At 39.7% G+C, this 19,996-nt stretch overlaps 1 protein-coding gene across 6 annotated transcripts in view; it reads left to right on the top strand.

Annotated features, from left to right (window-relative positions):
- The window catches only part of add3a (adducin 3 (gamma) a), a 100,775-nt gene extending 96,906 nt beyond the window's left edge, over nucleotides 1–3,869 (top strand). For 4 of the 6 annotated variants that reach the window (XM_056260662.1, XM_056260670.1, XM_056260653.1 and 1 more), the window contains 2 exons: nucleotides 715–804; nucleotides 2,803–3,869. In XM_056260662.1, the coding sequence (XP_056116637.1) occupies nucleotides 715–804; nucleotides 2,803–3,050 (338 nt within the window). In that variant the 3' untranslated portion in view covers nucleotides 3,051–3,869. The remainder of the gene's footprint in view (nucleotides 1–714; nucleotides 805–2,802) is intronic. The other 2 variants (XM_056260699.1, XM_056260690.1) reach the window with 1 other exon arrangement.
- Nucleotides 3,870–19,996: the final 16,127 nt, after the last annotated feature.

Genomic DNA, 19,996 nt, shown 5'->3' with positions numbered 1-19,996 from the left:
GTCATTTTTGCCTCGCGCACCTTTGCTCGTGCTTGTGCGGACGCGTCGAGGTCGAGTGTAAACAAACTCTTCAGTCCAGCCGCCGAAAACCCCCGCTCTGAGGGGACTAACGTTGCCGGGATGCACAGGTACCTCTGCGCTAACTTGACCAGCCCGGGAAACAACTTATTCCGTTCACTTTCCACCCGTCTGCAGTGGTGCAATCCAGCGGTTCATTGCTTCAAGGCTCACATTACGCAACGCAACCATATTACATTTACATTTAGTCATTTAGCAGACGCTTTTATCCAAAGCGACTTACAACTGAGGACTAAACCAAGCGAGTCATCGTGAAGAGGCAAAAGCAACGCAAGAAGTGCTCAAAATACAAAGTTCAGACATAGCTCGGAGTAGCATAAGCCAGGCAAGCGAGGATTTAGAGGAAAGGATTTTTTTTTTTTTTTTTTTTTTTTAGTTTTATCGATAACAAATTAACATGATCGATGAAATTCTTAATGATCAATTATCGATCGTCGATTAATAATGCCCATCCCTACCTTATAGCTAAAAATCAATACCGTGTGACTTGCACAGAACTAACATGAAGAAAACATCCAGCCAAGATGAGTGTCTTACAGCTGTGGCAATGTCCTTGCATGCTAACCTGTCTACTTGTCTAACTGTGTGTCTCCCTGCCTGACTGTGTGTTTGTTCACTAACCAACTCACTCTGCAGATGAAGAGCAGCTCACGTCAGACGACGCTTCCACGCTCTCTCAGTCAGTGTCCCAAACTCAGTCTCCTCACCACACTCCAGCCAAAGAAGGTATAGCGCCCTGAAAAAGCTCTCAGTATTCGTGAGAATATCACCTCAGTATTAGCAGCAATTGTTCACCAGGGTGGCTGGTAACAACAAAACACAGGCGGTGAGATTCATTATATTGTAACATGCAGATTATGACCAATTTAATAGTGGTTCATTTTCATAGGTTAGTCTGGTTTGCTTTCGTGCCGTTTGTGTGAATCGTACTGCAGTGCACATCAGTGTTGTTAAGTAAAACTATAATTTTTTTAGTTTTCAGTCATTTCTAATAGTTGAAGCAGAAATAAAATATAAATATTACATGAAAAACTTGCTTTTGGAAATTTTACTTCCAAAAGCTTTAAGTATAAAATGAAGTAGGCCTATAAAAATGTATTAAAGCTAAATAGAAATAATTAAAAAGCGAATTAAAAAATACAAAAGCACATAGAATTACAGAAACTGAGGAATTCAAATATTAATAAATACTATAATAGTATAGAAATAATACTAAAATAACACTGAATCGTAGTTTCGAAATGAACCGTCCTGTTTGTTTTAAATCTTTTTGCAACATGTTAAAATGGGTGTTGCCAAAGGTTCTGGGAGGATGTTGCAGGACGTTACCTTCTCTTCGGTGATGTTGCCTTTGTATAAAACAAGCAGTACCTGTTTTCTATTATAGAAGAGTAAATGCAAGTCGTCTGCAAGAGGTAGAGACCCTTATGTAAACTGAAGATGAAGCCTTATATAAATGAAAGAAATCCTGCTATGCGTTCACACACAGCGGGGATAGTGTAGCGTGAGGTGGAGAAACAGGATGCGTTTGCCCTAGTCTCTCTGAACCAGTTGCATCAAACTCACTGGTTACCCAACCAGACGCATTACACGACCGCTGATGAACCATAAACAATCGAGGACGCTTTCACCATGTTTATCTGAAGTGTAGGTCACACTCCAGCCAGGACATTTTCTTGCAATGATGATGCAACATTTTAACTTCTGTAACCTTGGTTATTACTAATTTAGACGGGAATCTGATAGTCAAAAAGCTTTTTATTAAATATTCATAAGACTTTTTATAAATTATGCAGTAATCACCTAAAGTTAAACGGAAACGCCATTCCGTTTAACTCCATTTAAAGCAAAATAAAGCAGTTAGTGAGTAAGTTGATGGAAAAAATTATGATAATCGCAAACATTTATTTTAAACTATAGGTTTATGGTTTCCAAGCAACATTGTTATTTATTAAACAATTTTAAATAATCTTATCAATATTTTTTTTTGATAATTAGTTTATTAATATTAGAATTTATTAATAATGCAATAAATATTCCATTAACAATGCTTCACGCAAATAAAAAAAAAATTTATTAGTGCAATTGTTGCCTGTTTTTTTTTTTTTCCCCTTCAGGAAATATTGCAACTTAATATCAAACTTACTTTTTTTTATTAGTTCATACATTTTAATAATAAATTAAAAGGATAAAAACTAAATTCTTCTGGCAAATAAAATAATTAATTAGCACTGTTTGTTGCTAAGCAACATTTGAGCTTAATTTAATAATTGAATATTTTATAATTTAATATTTCAGTTTTTTCTTAGCTTAGAATTTATTAGTGCAATAATTAATAACCAAATCTTCCAACAAATAAAATTAAATTCATTAGCACCCATCGTAACTGAAATAATTTAATTTATTATGAATTAATAATTGTACTAATAATTCAATTTATTAATACAATAAACAAAACAAACATATCTTAGGGCAAATAAATTACTCCTTAGCACAACATTGGGCTGTTTATGGTTGCCAAGTATCAATATACAGCAACTTGAAGAATTTAATTAGTTATTATTATTATTAGTTATTTTTCGAATTAGTTCGGTGTAATTAATAAAACAGTAAAAAAAAAAAAAACACCACAAACAATTCTTCTAGCAAGTACAATAACACGTATTAATACAGCTGTTGTTGTGGTTGGCAAGTGTTGATTATGAATTATTTGTGTTGCTCCAGAGAACCACACCGGCGTGATGCTGAACGGCAAAGACGGGCACGGCGATGAGGACGAGCTCATCAAGCGTGTGAGTCAGCTGACCACCAGCGTGGAGAGCGTGGAGATCGAGGTGCGCTCGGGAGAGAAGATCGAGGAGGCACTGACGCCCGAGAGCTCGCCCTCCAAATCCCCCAACAAGAAGAAGAAGAAGTTCAGAACCCCGTCCTTCCTGAAGAAGAGCAAAAAGAAAGAGAAAGTGGAAGCCTAGAGAGAGAGAGAGGGGCTCCATGCCCACTTCGTCTGTCTTTCTGTTTGTCGTTTTATGTTCTGAGTTTGTTTTTGTTAAGGTTATGTATGACAAAAACATGGCACGTTCTATTGGGAGTCGGTGAATAGATGGAGTAACATCCGTTTTTCAGAGATGTGCCGTGTTCACGTGATCATAAGATGAGTTTTATACAGGAAGAGAAGCGAGGGAAACTCCTGGGAAACTGGCTTCTCTCGCCTGATGGACTGAAAATGTTTCTGTACACAATTTCCTAATGATTTTATCTCGTTGATGAGCCCATACTGCATTGTTTTTTTCATATTGTATGTTTATTAGATTCTCACACAGACCTTTTATGAGCCCCTTTTCTATCCGCCACGTCATCCCTCATGGTGTCAGTTCTGCTTGCGTTGTTTCTCCAGCTGTGGGTGGACGGTGGGCGTAATTGGTTGCACTACACAGGAGACGCTGAGGAATCACACTGGAAACCGTTCTGGGGTTATTTTAACAGGGTTTGTTTTATTTGCTTCCACTTAGCTGTGATTGTCGGTGTGAAATTGAGCGGCGCGCGTGATGATCCTGTGTAGAGCCGCTCCAGCCTCCTCTCCGTACTGTTCTTTGCCAAACGAAAAGGTTTAATAGCATAAAAAGCAGAGCAATCACGTTTTAGTGAACTGTAATTTTGGTTTCGTGAACATCCACTCTTTATCTCTAATGAAATATTTTAGCTTTTTTTTAATTATTATTATTATTATTGAAACAATTTAGGTTTTATCCATTCAGTTTTGTACTCGTTTCTATACTTTAACAACGTAAAAACTAAATCTTGAAGCATGTTTTGCTAGCCTGAATTTATACGGCTGATAATGTAGCGGTGCCTGACTTCTTCTCAGTCGTGTAATAGCTCAGATTACTAAACACGTGTAACGACAATATATGAAAACTGGAGTGATGTTAATGATATATAAATATATATGATATTTTTGTGCTGCACTTTTTAATGTGGTGTACATAACAAAATGTGTCTGGATGAACTTGGCAGGCGAAAGAGGCGCGATACGAAAACATGAGAAATGTCTTGAAAAGGGGTGGAGAAGGGAAACTTGTTAGCATATAAGAAACAATATATATTTGTAAACTGTATTTTTGAACAAATGTCTCTGTCCCAAAGCAAAAGTACTGGCCTAATGGCTCTCACGGGGTCTACGGCGGGTTCAAATCTATTTAGTGTGATTGATTGCCATCACGTTAGACATTTAACTCCCTCATTCTGGGCCTTTATAGTGCTCTGGATGAAGACATCATTCATTATGCCACCTTACGACAGTCATCACCATCCAACAGGCTCAAAAGTCTCCATTGGAGCATCAGTGTTAATATGATTTCCTGAGAAACGGCATTGTACAGTGTTTTTTCTGTCTGAAACTGGATCGATTTGCTCATCTTCCCTCCGCCAGATGTAAGCCGTGAGTTCAGAGGTTGCTTGTTTGGCTTGTTTTGAAGCGCCCTGTCCCATGAGACACCACAATGTGGACAGAATGTACTGCGTTTCGCCAAAAGCTAATCTCTTATGCTTAAGATTAGCAGTTTGACCTCAGTTTGAACCCCGCAAGGCCCGAATGTGGTCGTCATACGTCCCGTAGGGGGAAGGCGAAACCACTGAGAAAGAGAAAGATGTATATCCCAGTGGGCAATGTGAAGTACTGGCTTGGGCACGGAGAGAGAGAGACAGACACTTCTAAGCTGTGTAAATAGCATGTGGTTTTGAATGCGGGCCAGACGTGGATTAAAACACATTTAAAGCTGCACCGGGTGTGAGTTTAGAGCGACAACTCGGGAGATTAACTCATTTTATTGCTTTTAAATTTTGTTTTTGGCTCTTTTTGCTTCAGTTTCCATTGTGCACTGCGGTTTTTGCCTTCAGGAAGTGTAGTTCATGCCCTACAAGCGTTAACTGGAACGTGCATCACATTCTCGTTTTGTTTTTATTTTTGTTGCTTTTCCCCCCCCCCCTTTTTGCACCTTGTTTTACTAATGCCTCTCTGTTGTAGTCTCTGGTTCAGAGGGCCTGTTTGCTTTGGCACGCGAGTTTGAGCCAAGCCTCCCTGTGAAATCGTATATAAATGGTTATCTAACGGACTTGCTTTTAGATGTATTGCTAATCAGTGTAAATTCACAAATAAACTATTTTAAGAAGCAAACACTGCACTCGAAGTCTGTGGGGGACGGATCCATGCTACATTTCACTCCATATTTGTAACATCTGTTTACATCATTCATTGCAATTCTCAGTTCTTCACATGCAACCATTTCACAGTTATGAAATGCAAATGTTTACGTCAAATGGGAACATTTGACTTCAAAGGTTAGTTTACCTCAGAAAATCGTTTACTTGCCCCTCGTGTCATTCCGAATCCCAGATGTTGTTCTCTGGGACATGAAATGAGAAATGTTTTCACTCGTTCCCATTCAGTGAGAGCATATACTGGCAAATTGGTTAGTGTTACCAGTATGGTTGACACAAAATCTTCTATATTGTGGTATCTAAAATCAAATTTGGGGTGGGAAATGCTATAATTTATCATGAATCGAACTCAAAATACGAGTGTTTGGAAGCAGAGAGAGTGGCCGTTCAGATCAAACGTGTTTTTGCGCTTAAAAACACAAGATGCAGGGCAGTGGATAAAAAAACAACAAGTAAAGCTCTAGAGATGCATCTTTTAAAGGTTGAACTACTTTTAACTCGAGTTCTGCATTTTTAGGATGGTGCGTCGTGCCCGAGATACTGCAAAATACAGCGATCAAACGCCTCCATCTGTTCTAGTGCGTCTTTACTTGGAGAAACAATGGAAAAACTGTGCGGTTGACTATATTACTGTTATCGCCAATACCGTTATATAGTTGCCAGTCTTCTAAATTCATACAATAGCTTTCGGATGTCGTTGGTATCCAAAAATTGGAGCATCGAGATTGATGTCATTGATGACATCATTGGTTATTGTGTATCCTACATAGCCGATCGCTGCAAATTTGACTACACAGCAGAGAACGAATGGTGTTTGAGAGTGATATGTCATGCATGCTGTTTATTAGCACTTGAAAACATATAGACTCGCCTCTCGGTTTGTAAAAACTTCCCAAAAAAAGTGTGAGCTTGTTTTGTGTTCCACACAGTCTGATGAGTTTGCAATGGCATGAGGGTGAATATATGATGACAAGATGTTCTTTTAAAAACCAAGATGTGTAAACAAACAGGATGTGCACCAAATTATCACTGTGCTTTTCTCACTTTCAGTTCTGGGATCTCTGACACAGCGAAACATGTTTCGAAAAGTCTCGTGTAATAATGAGCCCTCGCTTTCCCTTTGCATTTCTGTATGAAGCGCTTTAAATTGAAGAGTCCCGCTATGCTTCTAACACAAATATGCACCGAAAACTACCAAAGACTACAGTGAATTCTTTCTCTTTACAGCAAAAAATAATGCTTTTACTTCACATGCAGACAAGAATGTGTTGAATTTTTAACATGTAATGCTCCGAGTTTGATAAATCCAGTCTGTTCTTCACTTTGACCTCTCGTGGACTGAATATGCATCGGATTGCTTTTGCACAAGCAACAGACTGTTCGTTTAAAAAGCAGGCGCTTCACTATTGTGTTAGTGCTGTTGTGCCTTTCTGTGTCTTTCCCATCAATGGAACAACTGAAATATGCAACAAACGTGTGCGTTAGTTAAACTGTGGGCGACAGAGTTGGTGGCAAACATGCTGATTGTGGGTCAGTTTAGCCGTTTTAGCCAACAATGTGGTCAGGAAAGGCTGATTGTAGATCAGTAGTCTCGCATGGCTCATTTGCTTTCATTTTCCCCGCACATCTAATTCGATGATCCTCAATCGACTCATTTGACTCTCATAGCTCTCTAGAGCCATAGAATAATGCTGCCCTGAGGGCTGATCTCGGGTCAGACCTATGCATAGTGAAACTTCAGATTAACCTTTATGGTGACCCAAATATTATCGGCCTTGTGATTTATTTTGCCCGTGCAGATGAATGTTTTGAAGATGTTTTGGTTGTATATGAAGCATCAAGATTAAATGGAAATGAAACAAAGCGGCCTTGTGATTTTAATTGTGCTCATATTTTAATCCCTGCTTTAAAATGTTTACAAACCACTGTTGTGTATGACATCAAAATACAAACTTAAGATGGTGAAAGTCATTGCAGGTCCTAATAAAATTCCCAGCTAACTGGTGAGTTTGATGCTCTCCAAAAACCAATATTTACTTCCCTTTGGCTCTTAGTCAGTGTTTATTTTGCAGCATTTCCAAGCACTAAATTCTATGGAAGATTGTTTCCACTACAGAATTAAAAAATATACATATCTTTTTATCTCACAATTGTAAGTTTACATCTCGCAATTCAGACCTTTTTTTTCTGAATTGTGATATAAACCGTTACAAACGGTTATAAACAAGATATAATTTCACAACCTGTGAGAAAGTCAGAATTACAAGATATAAACTTGCAATTGCAAGAAAGGCAGAATTGCGAAGTATAAACTCGTAATTGTGTGGTTAAAAAAACAATTGCGAGATATAAATTTGCAATTTCGAGGAAAAAAAGTCAGAATTGAGAGATATAAACTCACAAATAGCAATAAAATTGAGAATTGTGTGACTCAATTGTCAGAAAGTCAGAATAGCGAGAATTAAACTCATAATTGCAAGGAAAAAAGTCAGAATTGCGAGATATAACCTCAATTGCTAAAAAAAATATATATAAATAACTTTTAAGAAAACGGTACTGACGTCTTTCTGCGGTTGAAACATGTTCATTTATATTTACTTGGTGCTATAAATGAACTATTAGGAAGAGATGATCAGTTCATGAGATCTGTCACCATACGCCAAGAGTCACAAAACAGTATTTATTGTTTGAATTTCTTAAATGACAACTTGAAAGCTGAGACTTTTTATATCAATAGGAACGTGCTCTGTCCTGTTGTCAGTGTCCTCTTTGCTCCACGGTCCATTTTCAGAATTGAGAGTTCATCTACATCTCACAATTGTGAGATAAATAGCTATTACCTTTTTTAAAAAAATTATTCAGTGGTGGAAACAAGCTTTCATAGAAGACTGATCATCATATGTCCTAAATAAACATCATGTTCACAAGAGCAGAATTCAAAATGCAATTCTAAGTAAGCATTTCCATGTAAGCAGTTTTTTTTTAACCACATGACGTGCCACGGCGAATCCCAAAACCCGGAAATGTCCTTCCTGTCGGGGCGAAAGGCTCCTCGTCCCCCAGCTGCATTGTCATTGTGTGTTTGGCCTATGAGCTCATGCCTGCAGGAGCTGTGGGAAGTTGGTCAGTGGGCCGAAACATCAGCCCGTAGACAATACAGCCTTTCAGAGCCGGGGCGTCCCAGGAGAGGAGAGAGACGGGTCAGTGCTGGGGAAGAAGGCTTGTGGTCGTATCGTTTAGATGGGCTCTCGTGGAAGACTGCAGGATCTCGACATCAAGCCGGAGAACAGCGCGAGGAATTTGGAGAGGGGGTGTTAGAAAGAAAGAGAGAGAAGGATGGGGGCCCCAGGTCTCCAGACGGTGTCTTGCTGTGAGTGTCAAAACAATAAAACTGCTCAAGTCCAGATGGATGCCCCGCCAGAGGGATGAGCGGGATAAAACGGGAGCGCTCCCTCTACAGGCCACTGAGAGCTTATCGGGGGGGGGGGGGGGGTTGTTTCACCAAAGCCCTTTAAGACCGTGGACTCCCTTTTTCGCTCTTTCAGCTCTCCTACGTCACTCCTGCCCTCCCTGAACATCCAGAACAGTTTGTTCGTACACGCTCACGGACAGTCCCGGCTGAGACACGGTGTCCTTTATGAGCCTCGCCAAGTTCACTGTCAGTCAGCCGTGCTAGAGAGTCTCCAGCTGAATATGGGTTATATCCTGATATATAAAATACACTATTCTACATCAGGAAGATGACACATTCATGAGAAGAAAAGTATCTGTGGATAATGTATTTGTTTGTATAATTCATTTTAGGGAACACTTTATTTTAAGGTGTCATTGTTACAGTGTACTACTACTAGTAAGTAATATTACTTAACTAGCCCTACATGCATTTATTTACTAGGGTTACATTTGGTTCAGGGTAAGTTGAATGTAATTATGCATAATTTATAGTGATTACTACAGTAACTACATGTAACAAGAACACTAACATACCTAATTTTATAATAATATATTACAACTTTATTTAATTATCACTTATTTTAAAATATGAATATATTTAATAAAAATTTGCTGAATCTTGTATATATATATATACAGTATATATATATATATATATAAAGGAGACAAATAAATTACATTTAACTGACTTTAAAAAAGCTGAATCTTGTATAACTTATAAAAAAAATAGACAAATAATTTAAGTTGAAATTACTTAAACATCCAAGTTGATTGTACTTAAAAATTTAAGGCAGCAGTTTTTTTTTTTTTTACTGTCACAATTTCAAATATTTATCACATATTTTTAAATCTTTCAAATATGATTTTATTTATTAAATTATTTAATTAATATAACAACTAAGAGTATTGTATACATCATTTAATATGTTTGTATAATATATATATATATATATATATATATATTTGCCTGGATGTCCACACCATTATATTTTATGTCCCGCTTAAAATGGGCTCTTTGTGAACCGATCACTTGTCTTTATTGGTATGATATTGTATTGACATCATTTCCTCGGGTATGGAGTCCTACTGTGAACTGGTGTCCAATGGGCAAGACATCTGGAGCAGATGGTGTATAGGAGTCCCCCCAACCACTTCAAGGAAGAAGCCGTCCAGTCCCTGTGCCAGGCAAGAGAGAGGCAGACCCCATCCAAGCCTGAAAAGAGGTCATCGGGGTCACTGTGGAGGGAGGCAGGAGGATGTCCCAACTCAGGGACAATGCCTTTAATGGAGACCATGGCACTGCAGGTCCTCACACACACACACACACACACATAGACACAATCCCTAAGCATCGGCCTATCCACACTAGCACATGGTGACCTGGCTCACACTCTCTCTTTCTCACACACACAGTGTAGGATGACAGTGTAGGTCAGAGAGGGTTAATCAGGATCAGTCCTTGCGCTCTGCACATTGTCTCCCGAGCGTCCCGCTCCCGTGTTGACCTGAGCCAGGTCAGGTTTCTTAAGTGACAGAGATGGATGTGCGTGGGTACAACACTTATACACCCCGAAACTCTCAAGGTCTCCATGTGAAAGTAGGTGCATTTCAGCTACTTTTAAAAACCACCTTCATAAAATGTCCCATTGAAACGGGTGTCCTGAGACCGCACCTGTTGCTGTGACTCTGCAAACACCAGGAAAAGCTAACATAGGCTGTTTACAAACGTGTAGAAAAACCAATAGGTTTTGGTTTGTATTACAAAGCGGTGCTAGCCACCCTTCCTCAAAAAATTGCCTTGTTCTAGCTAATTTAGCTTTTTAAAACCAGTTAGTGCTATGCTAAGTTTGTAGGCTAGTTTGTTAGCTTGCTGACTGAAAACACAAAGAAAATTGTGGTATGTACTTTAAAATATTAACATTTTATCATGATTATGACTAAATAAAACAACTTGGCTTTGATGAGGAAGGAGAACAGGATCTTGATGACACCTGCGAAACCATGATTTGCTACTTGCTAATGCTAGTCAGTGGCCGGTGCTGTCGGAAGAGCGCTCTCATTCTAGAGAGCATTATAAGTTCGTATATGCCACTGCAAGCAAATATTTTTGCATTCTAAATGTTAATGTTGTAATATTTTTGAGGATTTCAATGCTAACAGACATGAACTAAAGGTTGCAAAACTGTACTGTAGTCACAGCAATGCATTGGGTAGGTATTGACCGAACAGAAGCCAGGACTAGAATGATCCATTTCATAATGGCTATTTTACAACAGCTTTGTTTTTAATTAGAAGTAAAGCGTGCAAGTCAAAGTACATTATACTGCGATTCCACTTAAGCCGAGACTAAAATTAGCCCCTGTCAGACTGTAACTGGCCTCAATCCGAGTCTGTTTCAGAGAGAACAGAAGCTTCTTGAACTGAAGCCAAACAGATCCAAAGCCATGTCAGCAGTACGGTGATAAACACGCTCCCATCAGCCCTCTTAATGAGGACAGGCTGCTATGAGTATCTGAAGGGGATTGTGTTTATACAGAATGACTTTGCAGCAAGACTCGGCACTGGGATCTGGCTCCGTCTTCACCAGTCCCTCTCGGCCTCCTTCCTAAATCTGATATTAAAAAGGGATTAAGGCACCCAAAGAACACTGCCAATATCCGGCTCTATCTCTTCCTCCCTTCAGCAGCCGGGATAGTTCAGGAAAAGCGAGAATGTGACAGGAAAAATAAAAGGAGGGAGTCACGCAATGTGTCTCGCTTGTGAGGGAGGGGAGCGAAGGGAAAAGCATGAGATCATATTTACGTTTATTTTGTACCTGTTGGTTGTCTCTATCCTGTAACGCAAACTCTCAGGATATCTTGGCGTGCACAACGGGGACCGATCGACCGTCTAATCCAGGACGACCCTGTGTCAAAACACACACACACACACACACACACACACACACACACTGGCCTCCTTGTGAGATAAGCCCATTGTGTGTGTGTAATGCATCAGTCTCAGGGCAACTATATCGAGCAGTAGGTCACACTGATGCCATTGTGTTTCTCGGAGGGGAAAAAACAACCATTGATCAGTAACCCGACTCTGCTACTATGTAACGTGTTCTGATCTCTATGGATTAAGGGAACTGTACCTGTATTTGTATTTGTGTCAGTAGAGCAGTGGTTCTCAAATATCACGAAATAAAGTACCCAAATTGTTTGGTATAGTGGTTGTGTTAGTAGGAGGCAAACAGTCATCATGCTGGAAATTAATATTAAGCTGGTCGCTGGTAGCTTATTCTTGCTGGTACATGTTGGTCATTTGCTGGACCAAGCTGGTCTTTAGTTGGTCAACCAGTTATGTTCAGTAAACCTGATATGAAGAGCTGGTATAGTAGTTGGTTTCTTGCTGGTCCAAGTTGGTGATGAAATGGTAGACCTTCTTGGACCATCAATAAACCAGCTCATACCAGGGTATCAAGCTGGGCTTTGGGAACATGCCTGGTTGACCAACTAAAGACCAGCTTAAACCAGCTAATGACCAACTCAGGCCTGCAACAAACCAGCAACCATGTTGATTCGGCAAACAACCTCGTTTGAAGTAAACTACAGTTATGTAACCTAGTCTGGCTCATAATTTCCTTTACCTTTTGTAGTTTTGTTCACCGTTTTCAAAGATGTAGACTTTTCACACAACTGCTAATCTACAGCATCTACGAAGTGACAGATGAATTGACAAGCGGGAGACGTGATTTGAAAACTCCCATTATAAAGAAATCTGTCATCGAGTGCTTGGCTTTGCTGATTATAAAGGTCAAGTTCTAGATTTGTCATGTTGTTTGTTTGCAGAATAGATATGATGGTAGACCTCAGGACGGGAGGGCTCTTCTTGGCGGTGGATATCAGCCTTGCACCCCAAACCACACTGACCTAGTTAAGTTGCCACTTCCCCAAGTACACGGGGTCTCTGATTTAACAAAAACAACCCAAACTGTTCAAGACCGAGAGTATAGCAGGTGCAGATATGCCAGAAATGATGAAAAAGGCGGCAAATTCAGAGAACATTGAGTTTGCCACACTTGGTTCACCCAAAAATTTTCAATATAGAGATCAATGTGACAGCACACAAGTAATATAGAAGTATATATGTTTACTCATTTGTTGCAGGGAAACAAGCAGCTTGGACATCCTGCAAAAAACCATACAAATTTGGAACGACATAAGGGTGAGTAAATGACTGAAAACAGTCCTGGTTTTATTTGAAACATTTGATGCCCACATCATATCTTTTTGAGTAACCTTCCGTCTCCTTAACTAGTTTTGGGTAATTCCTCATTCCCAAAATACACAGTTAGCTTTCCAAAATGAAATGCCACACTCTCTCGCTCTCCTCCTTGCAGATGTCTGTGTTTCCCCAGCCCACATTCACCCCACCCTGAAGGCCATCTGCACCCATTGTCTGGGGCAGGGGATGAGGCTCCACCACCCCCTGCATAAACACACAACCGGCTTTGAGGAAGGGGGCAGGGGTCCGTAATTCCTACTGCAATGGAGAAAAATGACTTACTGAGCAGTAAAACACCAGCTCAATAAAGACCTAAAGCAAATAATCGCTCTTCAACAGAAACTATCCTCAGCCCACAGCTGTGCCGATCCTTTCTGTATGAAACTTTTATTCCTCTTTCTTTCCTACTTTGTCTATTTATTACACCCCCTCCATCCTCTTGGGACAATATGACAGTGGATGTGCGAGACCGAGATAGCAGCAAAGAAATTGGTCACCCAGATTATGATTATTGTGTTTATAGAGATATGAAGATCATAGCTCAGGAGACTTTTTTCAAGATGTTTCTTCTGCAGTTCCTTGGGAGAAATTAAAAATAGACACACATTAAACAGTAATTTACATACAGTACAAGTTCAGAGTCGTCATTGTGCATTGTTTATTTCAGATCATTTGATCGTAAAAGAATTTGATTAAAAAAAGTTTGATTTCATATCTCTGACTTTTGGTTGACTTTGGTATCTTGGTAGCAACATTTGGTAGAAATCTTTGTTGTTGAAAATCTAGAGGTTAAAAATGTGAGATTGCTGGAAGAAAAATCTGAGAAGCTGGAGAGCAAATGTCTATGACGGAACTGGAAGTGTGCGACCCGAAAAGAGGTCGAGATCAGAAAAACAATGCTTATGCTTATTAATTTATCCCACTTTTGAAACAGTGGAGAAAATGCTGCTTTTGTTGTTTGTGTCAAAGGTTGTATATCCAAACAAACTCTGCCACATCAAATTCATTTTGCCAACTTGGACAGGTTGTCATGATCTCACCATTTAATGTCGGAAAAATTTGCAAAAATTTGACCTTCAGGGTCACAACAGCTCGTCACTGGGGAAGTATCATTTAAAGGACAACTTTGCATCTTATCTGCCCCTAAAATGTGCATTAGAGGTAAATAAGGTACAAAAATGTCGCTTTAAGAGTTCTGCCCCAGTGACAAGCTGTTGTACCCCTAAAGGTACAAATTAAAAATTTTCTAGGAGTGTTGAAACCATAATATTAATACATGCTTGACTAATTTTATTTAAAAAAAACTACATTTGTATGATGGACAATTTTGATTCTGAGTTGTGTTGCTCCTTGATGTCCAATGTCAAATCTGGGTCTTGAAGCAAAAGCCCACAAGCCTTAGCGAAACAACTGAGCTACTAATAATCCTTAATTTAACCATTTTAAATATTGTTTTCTTTTCCATTTGGTTTTAATATCACACCTAAACCTAGACTGTCCTTGAAGAACCCAATAGCCAGATAATCCGAAGTTTACAAGGTGCCGTCTTAAATTTGCATTAACCTTCAAACTCAGACTTACAAAAGCATGTAAATCTTTAAGCTTCTGAGTTCATGTCCTCTTACTGAAGAGATCTCCACAATACTCGTGAAATCTCTATTCTACTGTTAAGTGAGTGAATAGATGCGCATGACGTCCAGATGTTCCTCAGCAAGAGGTGCCCCAGCGTCTCTCTTCAGTCTGACCCAGACGACAGCCCTCTGCCTGGGTCTGCACGGGCCTTTTAGATCCCAGCAAACCACCCGCCATTGTCTGGCCTAAACAGCCATCCCTAACTCCATGAATGGGAAGAATAAGGGTGAATGGAAGACCTACTTTACAGACGGATGATCTCACTCGCTCTCTATCTCTCTTCTGGCTCTTATTGTCTGTCAAGGCCACGGTAAAGCAAGCAGAAGCCCTGGAGAGGAGATTGATTTTTGGGATTAAACTCCAGGACTGGCAGCATTAACCAGACGGGTGAAGGAATATACACGTGTGCGTCTGTCTGAAGACACGTCCATGTAAATGACAGTGCAAGAATTTGACTGCCGTGTAAGCAGAGCGAAGTCGACGTCAAACCGCTCTTTTGCCCCTATATGACGTGATGTACAGAGTGAAGGTTTTGGGTGTGACTTGGGGTTGGGGGGACTAAAAATGTCCTTGTGAGAGGAGGTATTAAATTAGGGTGTTTAAAATGTCAGGTAGATGAGCTGTAGGCGGGGTCAGGGCACCGAATGATGAGGTTTTTGTTGCTTTGGGGCGATGCTGGCCTCTGATCCATGCGAATGAGAATAATGGCCATTTCATTCAGACTCACGGTCTCTCTTAGAAGCACAATCAACAGCCATCATACTAAAGGAGACAGGCTTTGCTTCATCTGTCAGAGCAAATTTAAGACCTGGGAACATTAGTGTTTGTCTTTCAATGGTAAGGGTTTGACCAACTGCTGTGTCACATAATCATTTGTATGATGTAACCCTTTGGGCGGTTCTTATGTTTTATTAATCTTTTTCTTATGTCCTTAGATTTTTTGATTCAGTCTCAAGCTTGAAGTCTTGAGTCTTTGATAAGCTTTCACCTTGATTTTCTCGTTCTAGAATCAACACAAAGAATCCAAATACTCAAATCCCACCTCTAAGTCTGATATTCAGGGCAAACTTGTATGATCATTCACAAGGGAATGTTATAAAAATGCATACACAATGCATACTAATTAATCCGTATAATTTGACAAATCATTCATGTTCGTGGCACAAATGGTGTGGGACGAGTCATGGGCCAAACCCAAACCCTAAGTATGAACAATAGTAATGATGCTTGCCTCAGCAAACATCACCAACACAATAAAAACAGTGCCCTAGATTCTGATAGCAGTGTGCATGGGTATGCATTTTCCTGTGGCCGACTTCCGCAAAAACTAAGTTGTTAAACGCACGTGAGCTAAATGATTCACCACTCTCTCACATGATAGAGCAGCTGAGTCAGACCTGAAGATTACATTTAAACCAAAACTAATAAAACCATGCTAACAATTGCGACACATGGAGTGACATCAGACTGCGAGGGTATTGTAATGCATCAATAAAGAAACCAACAGAAAACCAGTCAGCGAGCTGATGGAAACAAACCACTCTGTGGTACTGAGAGACAGCTGTGAGGTGACAGGAACTACATCATCTACTACTTCAGTTTAATATTAGCTCTGTTTCAAAGCTCCCTACATGACTACTCCATTAATGCTGGATTTGGATCGCTCTACATAGGCAGCAGCAAACCTGTGCGCCTTAATAAATGGGAATCTCAATTAATTCTGATAGTTTGCCATTAGCATGTTGTTAAGCTAACAAGGTGATACTCTAATATTCTTTTTATTTTCAGGCTTATTAAAGTATCATGTAAGATTTTGTTGTTAACTACACGATACTTTTTAGGCATAAAAACATAGCACACACAATATTTAATGTATTTTTAGGCTTAATAAAGTGTCTCAAAGTTTGTAGTTAGCATGTTGTTAAGCTAACAACACGATACTTTAATACCCGTACAGACTGTTTGAGCTTTAATAAATGGGACTTTCAATTGTTTCCAATAGCTTGTTGTTAGCGTGATTCCTGCCACTGTTTCAGTGATAAAAGCTGTCGTTTGACTCACTCACCACCACCTACGCCATTACAAACAAGTACACCACCATTCCTAGTCTCAATCGCTGATTAAAAGTCCCCACCTAAATGTGTTTGTCCTACTGTTAAAGGAGGTGATAGATGCAGTCAAGGTTCACAACATCCTGGCCTTGGGCGCTCATTAGTTGTTCGACCTGTCCCTCTCTCTTTAATCATCTCCTTTCCTTCCTTGTAATTTTCTTCGGAGGCCTCATGCTAACCGCTACGGCAGCGTCTCGCCCCCTCAAAGAGCCGAAGGCAGAAACTCGTTTACTCATAGTAAGAGACCAGACGACACGAGAGACAGATGTCTCATCAGAGACAGGTGTCTGTGGCTGAGTGTCACGCAAATAATAACTGGTTATCTGGTTATGTCGGCAAACCGCAACAGAGTGAGACAGAACGCACGAAGTGGAGGAGAATCCGTACCCCTATTTAACACACCAACCCCCTCTCTTTATCTTTATCTCCCTCGTCCATTGTCACCAGCTGTCCCTCCTTGGGAACACAGGAAGACAATGAGATACAAAAGCCAAAGGGCAATTACGTGCTGCCGAGAGAGTGTGTAGTCATGTCAGGAGGGTTTGGCTGTGCGTGTGGTGGACGCACTTACGTGTGGGAGAGACGTGTAAGATGATGGCTGAGGTCCAGAGAGGCGTCCCGCTATTATGATAGTCCAGACGTGATAACATCCAGGAAGTCCTTTTTCCATGTCTCGAAGGCATGTGGCCGAACAAAAGACACCTGAGTGATATCTGATCAGTATCTGACCCAAACAAACACACTACAGCACCTGAGGGTCCATGTATTAGTCAGATCATTCCTATAATGCAGCACATTTTCTTGTCCACACACTGTATGTGTTAATATACTGGATAAATGTATTTTTTAAAGATGGAAATCATACTAGTTAACATAGATGTGATTTAAGTAATTGCACTAGTTTTGTTTGAGTGGATATTGCATTTTATTTTAATATTTACAAGTGCACCATTAACTTCTAACATGAAAACTGGCAATTTACTCTAAGCTATTTCAGGTATTTCTTAACTTTTCCTTTTGCTAATCAAAAGACAAAAATAATAAAAACTTGGCACACAAATATGCTATGTATTAATGCTGCCTTCACGTGCAATTGGAATTATTGTAAATACGAGTTTCCTAGTTAAAAATTGGACATGAACACCCTCTCAAGACGTATAGTAAGGCGTACCATAAACTTTAAACATGGCGGAGGGGAGAACGATTGCTGCTGCGACTGCTGTTCTATAGTTTTCCACAACAGATAAATTTCCTTGTTTTGTTATAAAAGTATTTTTATTTACATATGAGAAATTATTTGAAGTGTATTGAATGTTTTATACACAGCAAAAATAGCCTGAAATTCCAGAAGTGTCAGCCAAGCTGATTATCTAGTTTATGGTTGTCAATGAATGGGACGCTAAATATAATTCCGATTTTAATAAGATTTTCCCAATAAAAGACAAGAATAAACCTGGGGCCTATACCATGAAGCCGGTTTAGGTGGTTAGCCAGGTATGTTTCAGTTTAGTTTGCGCCAACCCTGGGTTGTTGATCAGCATCATGGTACCAACAAAGTCTGGTTGGATTGGTTTGGTTTGGTTTTGTCAACTCGAAACTAATCCTGCAACCCTGAGTTTGTTTAACTACCATCATGGTACAGGCCCCCTAGTGTCCTCCATTATTCCTGTTTCTGACAACAAAGCACTTGAATGCGACGAGTTCGTAATCACAACTTCAGAAGTGGGAAGTAGGAAATTTCCATGAAGGAAGCATAAGTCACATAAGAGTTTGTAGTTAGCATGTTGCTAAGCTAACAAAGTGATAGCCTACTTCAATAAACATACAAATGCTATGTATTTTTAGGCTTATTAAAGTATCTCGTAAGAATTTGTTTTATTATTAACTCATCACTAATCAAAATGTTTCAAACAAAACATGTTTTCAGTCATTTTGTTTAAATTGGTCATATTTTTACAGGATGTGGCTTTGAGTCTTTTGTAATACCTGCAACCAACAAAAGCCAGTTCCTTAATGACCGCATCATCAGGAAGTGACATCAATCAACCCTAAACATCAGTTAGTAGCAAGTGTTCAGTGTTCAAAGTTACTGTAGAACAGCAATAACCCAGTTAACTCATAAAAAGTGTTATCCAGAAGCTAGCAGCTAATTTTTTTGTCAATAGCCTTCCTGTTTTGAACATGATCTGGCAAAATCCAATAACACTTGATGAATAAAGGCCACACACACACACACACAGCTGATTACACTTTGGACAAAGAAGCCAGTTAAACAGCGCTGGCTTGTGCTAGTCTGTTAAATAAATGCCTCTAGGGAGTCACTTGCAGTTTACACTGATCACCACCATTAAGGATAGGACAACAGAGCAGCTAAGAGAATATTTGCAGTGGTGGTTTTATACTCATGGGTCAGCTTTACAGTGTAAACATACGTGCACATACAAAACCCAAATGAGAAACACAGAGAAGGTCAGCATCACTAATTCACACGGTAGTGTTGAAATGTAGCAGCAAATGTGAGAAGACAGGGTTTTGATGCGTCACTGCTGAATGGTATACAAGTTTCAGAAGCAACCCATATCCTGTTGCATTCGACAAGCTATTACTTAACACTTGGACTTACAGTTTGTCAAAATACAGTATTCTAATATCTCAATTAGCTATATGTTAAAGCTGTAGTCCTTAACTTTTTTGTGTTTAAAATTTACAGAATGTATATAAGCGAGTACATCATATCCATTTTCCAAACCGTGTTTTTGTCTTATCCTGAATCACTACGGTACACATATGATATAATACGTGTGTTTATATTCGGACTATCTTAGACTAGTTCGGGTCGGCTGGACATAAACAGAGAGAAGGAGCTCCGGCTACAATGATCTCCCGCAAGACGCAAGCAGTTCTGTTTATTAACCGCGAGAGCGCCAAAAGTTATGGTGTGTTCACACCGAACGCGAATTTAATTATTTGCGCGAGTAGATTGCATACAAAGTCAATGCAAAGACGCGAATAGACGCATCATTCGCGCCGGGCGTTGCGAATGAGGCGAATTGGGCGACGCGTTTGCCGCGAATGTCTTCCGCGCAAGTTGAACAATTTGAACTCGAGCGAATGTTCAAGCGTCTAACTACGCGATAGACGCGTATTTGACGCTCTAAACGCGTTCGGTGTGAACACACCATTACGGACGCAGCTTTAAAGAAGGATTCCTGCTTACTGTATGATACTGTATGAGT

This window comes from Rhinichthys klamathensis, unplaced genomic scaffold (genome assembly GCF_029890125.1).
Source record: "Rhinichthys klamathensis goyatoka isolate OS25496 unplaced genomic scaffold, OSU_Roscu_1.1 h1tg000009l_1, whole genome shotgun sequence".
In the NCBI taxonomy this organism is placed as follows: Eukaryota; Metazoa; Chordata; class Actinopteri; order Cypriniformes; family Leuciscidae; genus Rhinichthys; species Rhinichthys klamathensis.
This window is presented reverse-complemented; position numbering and strand designations above follow the sequence as displayed.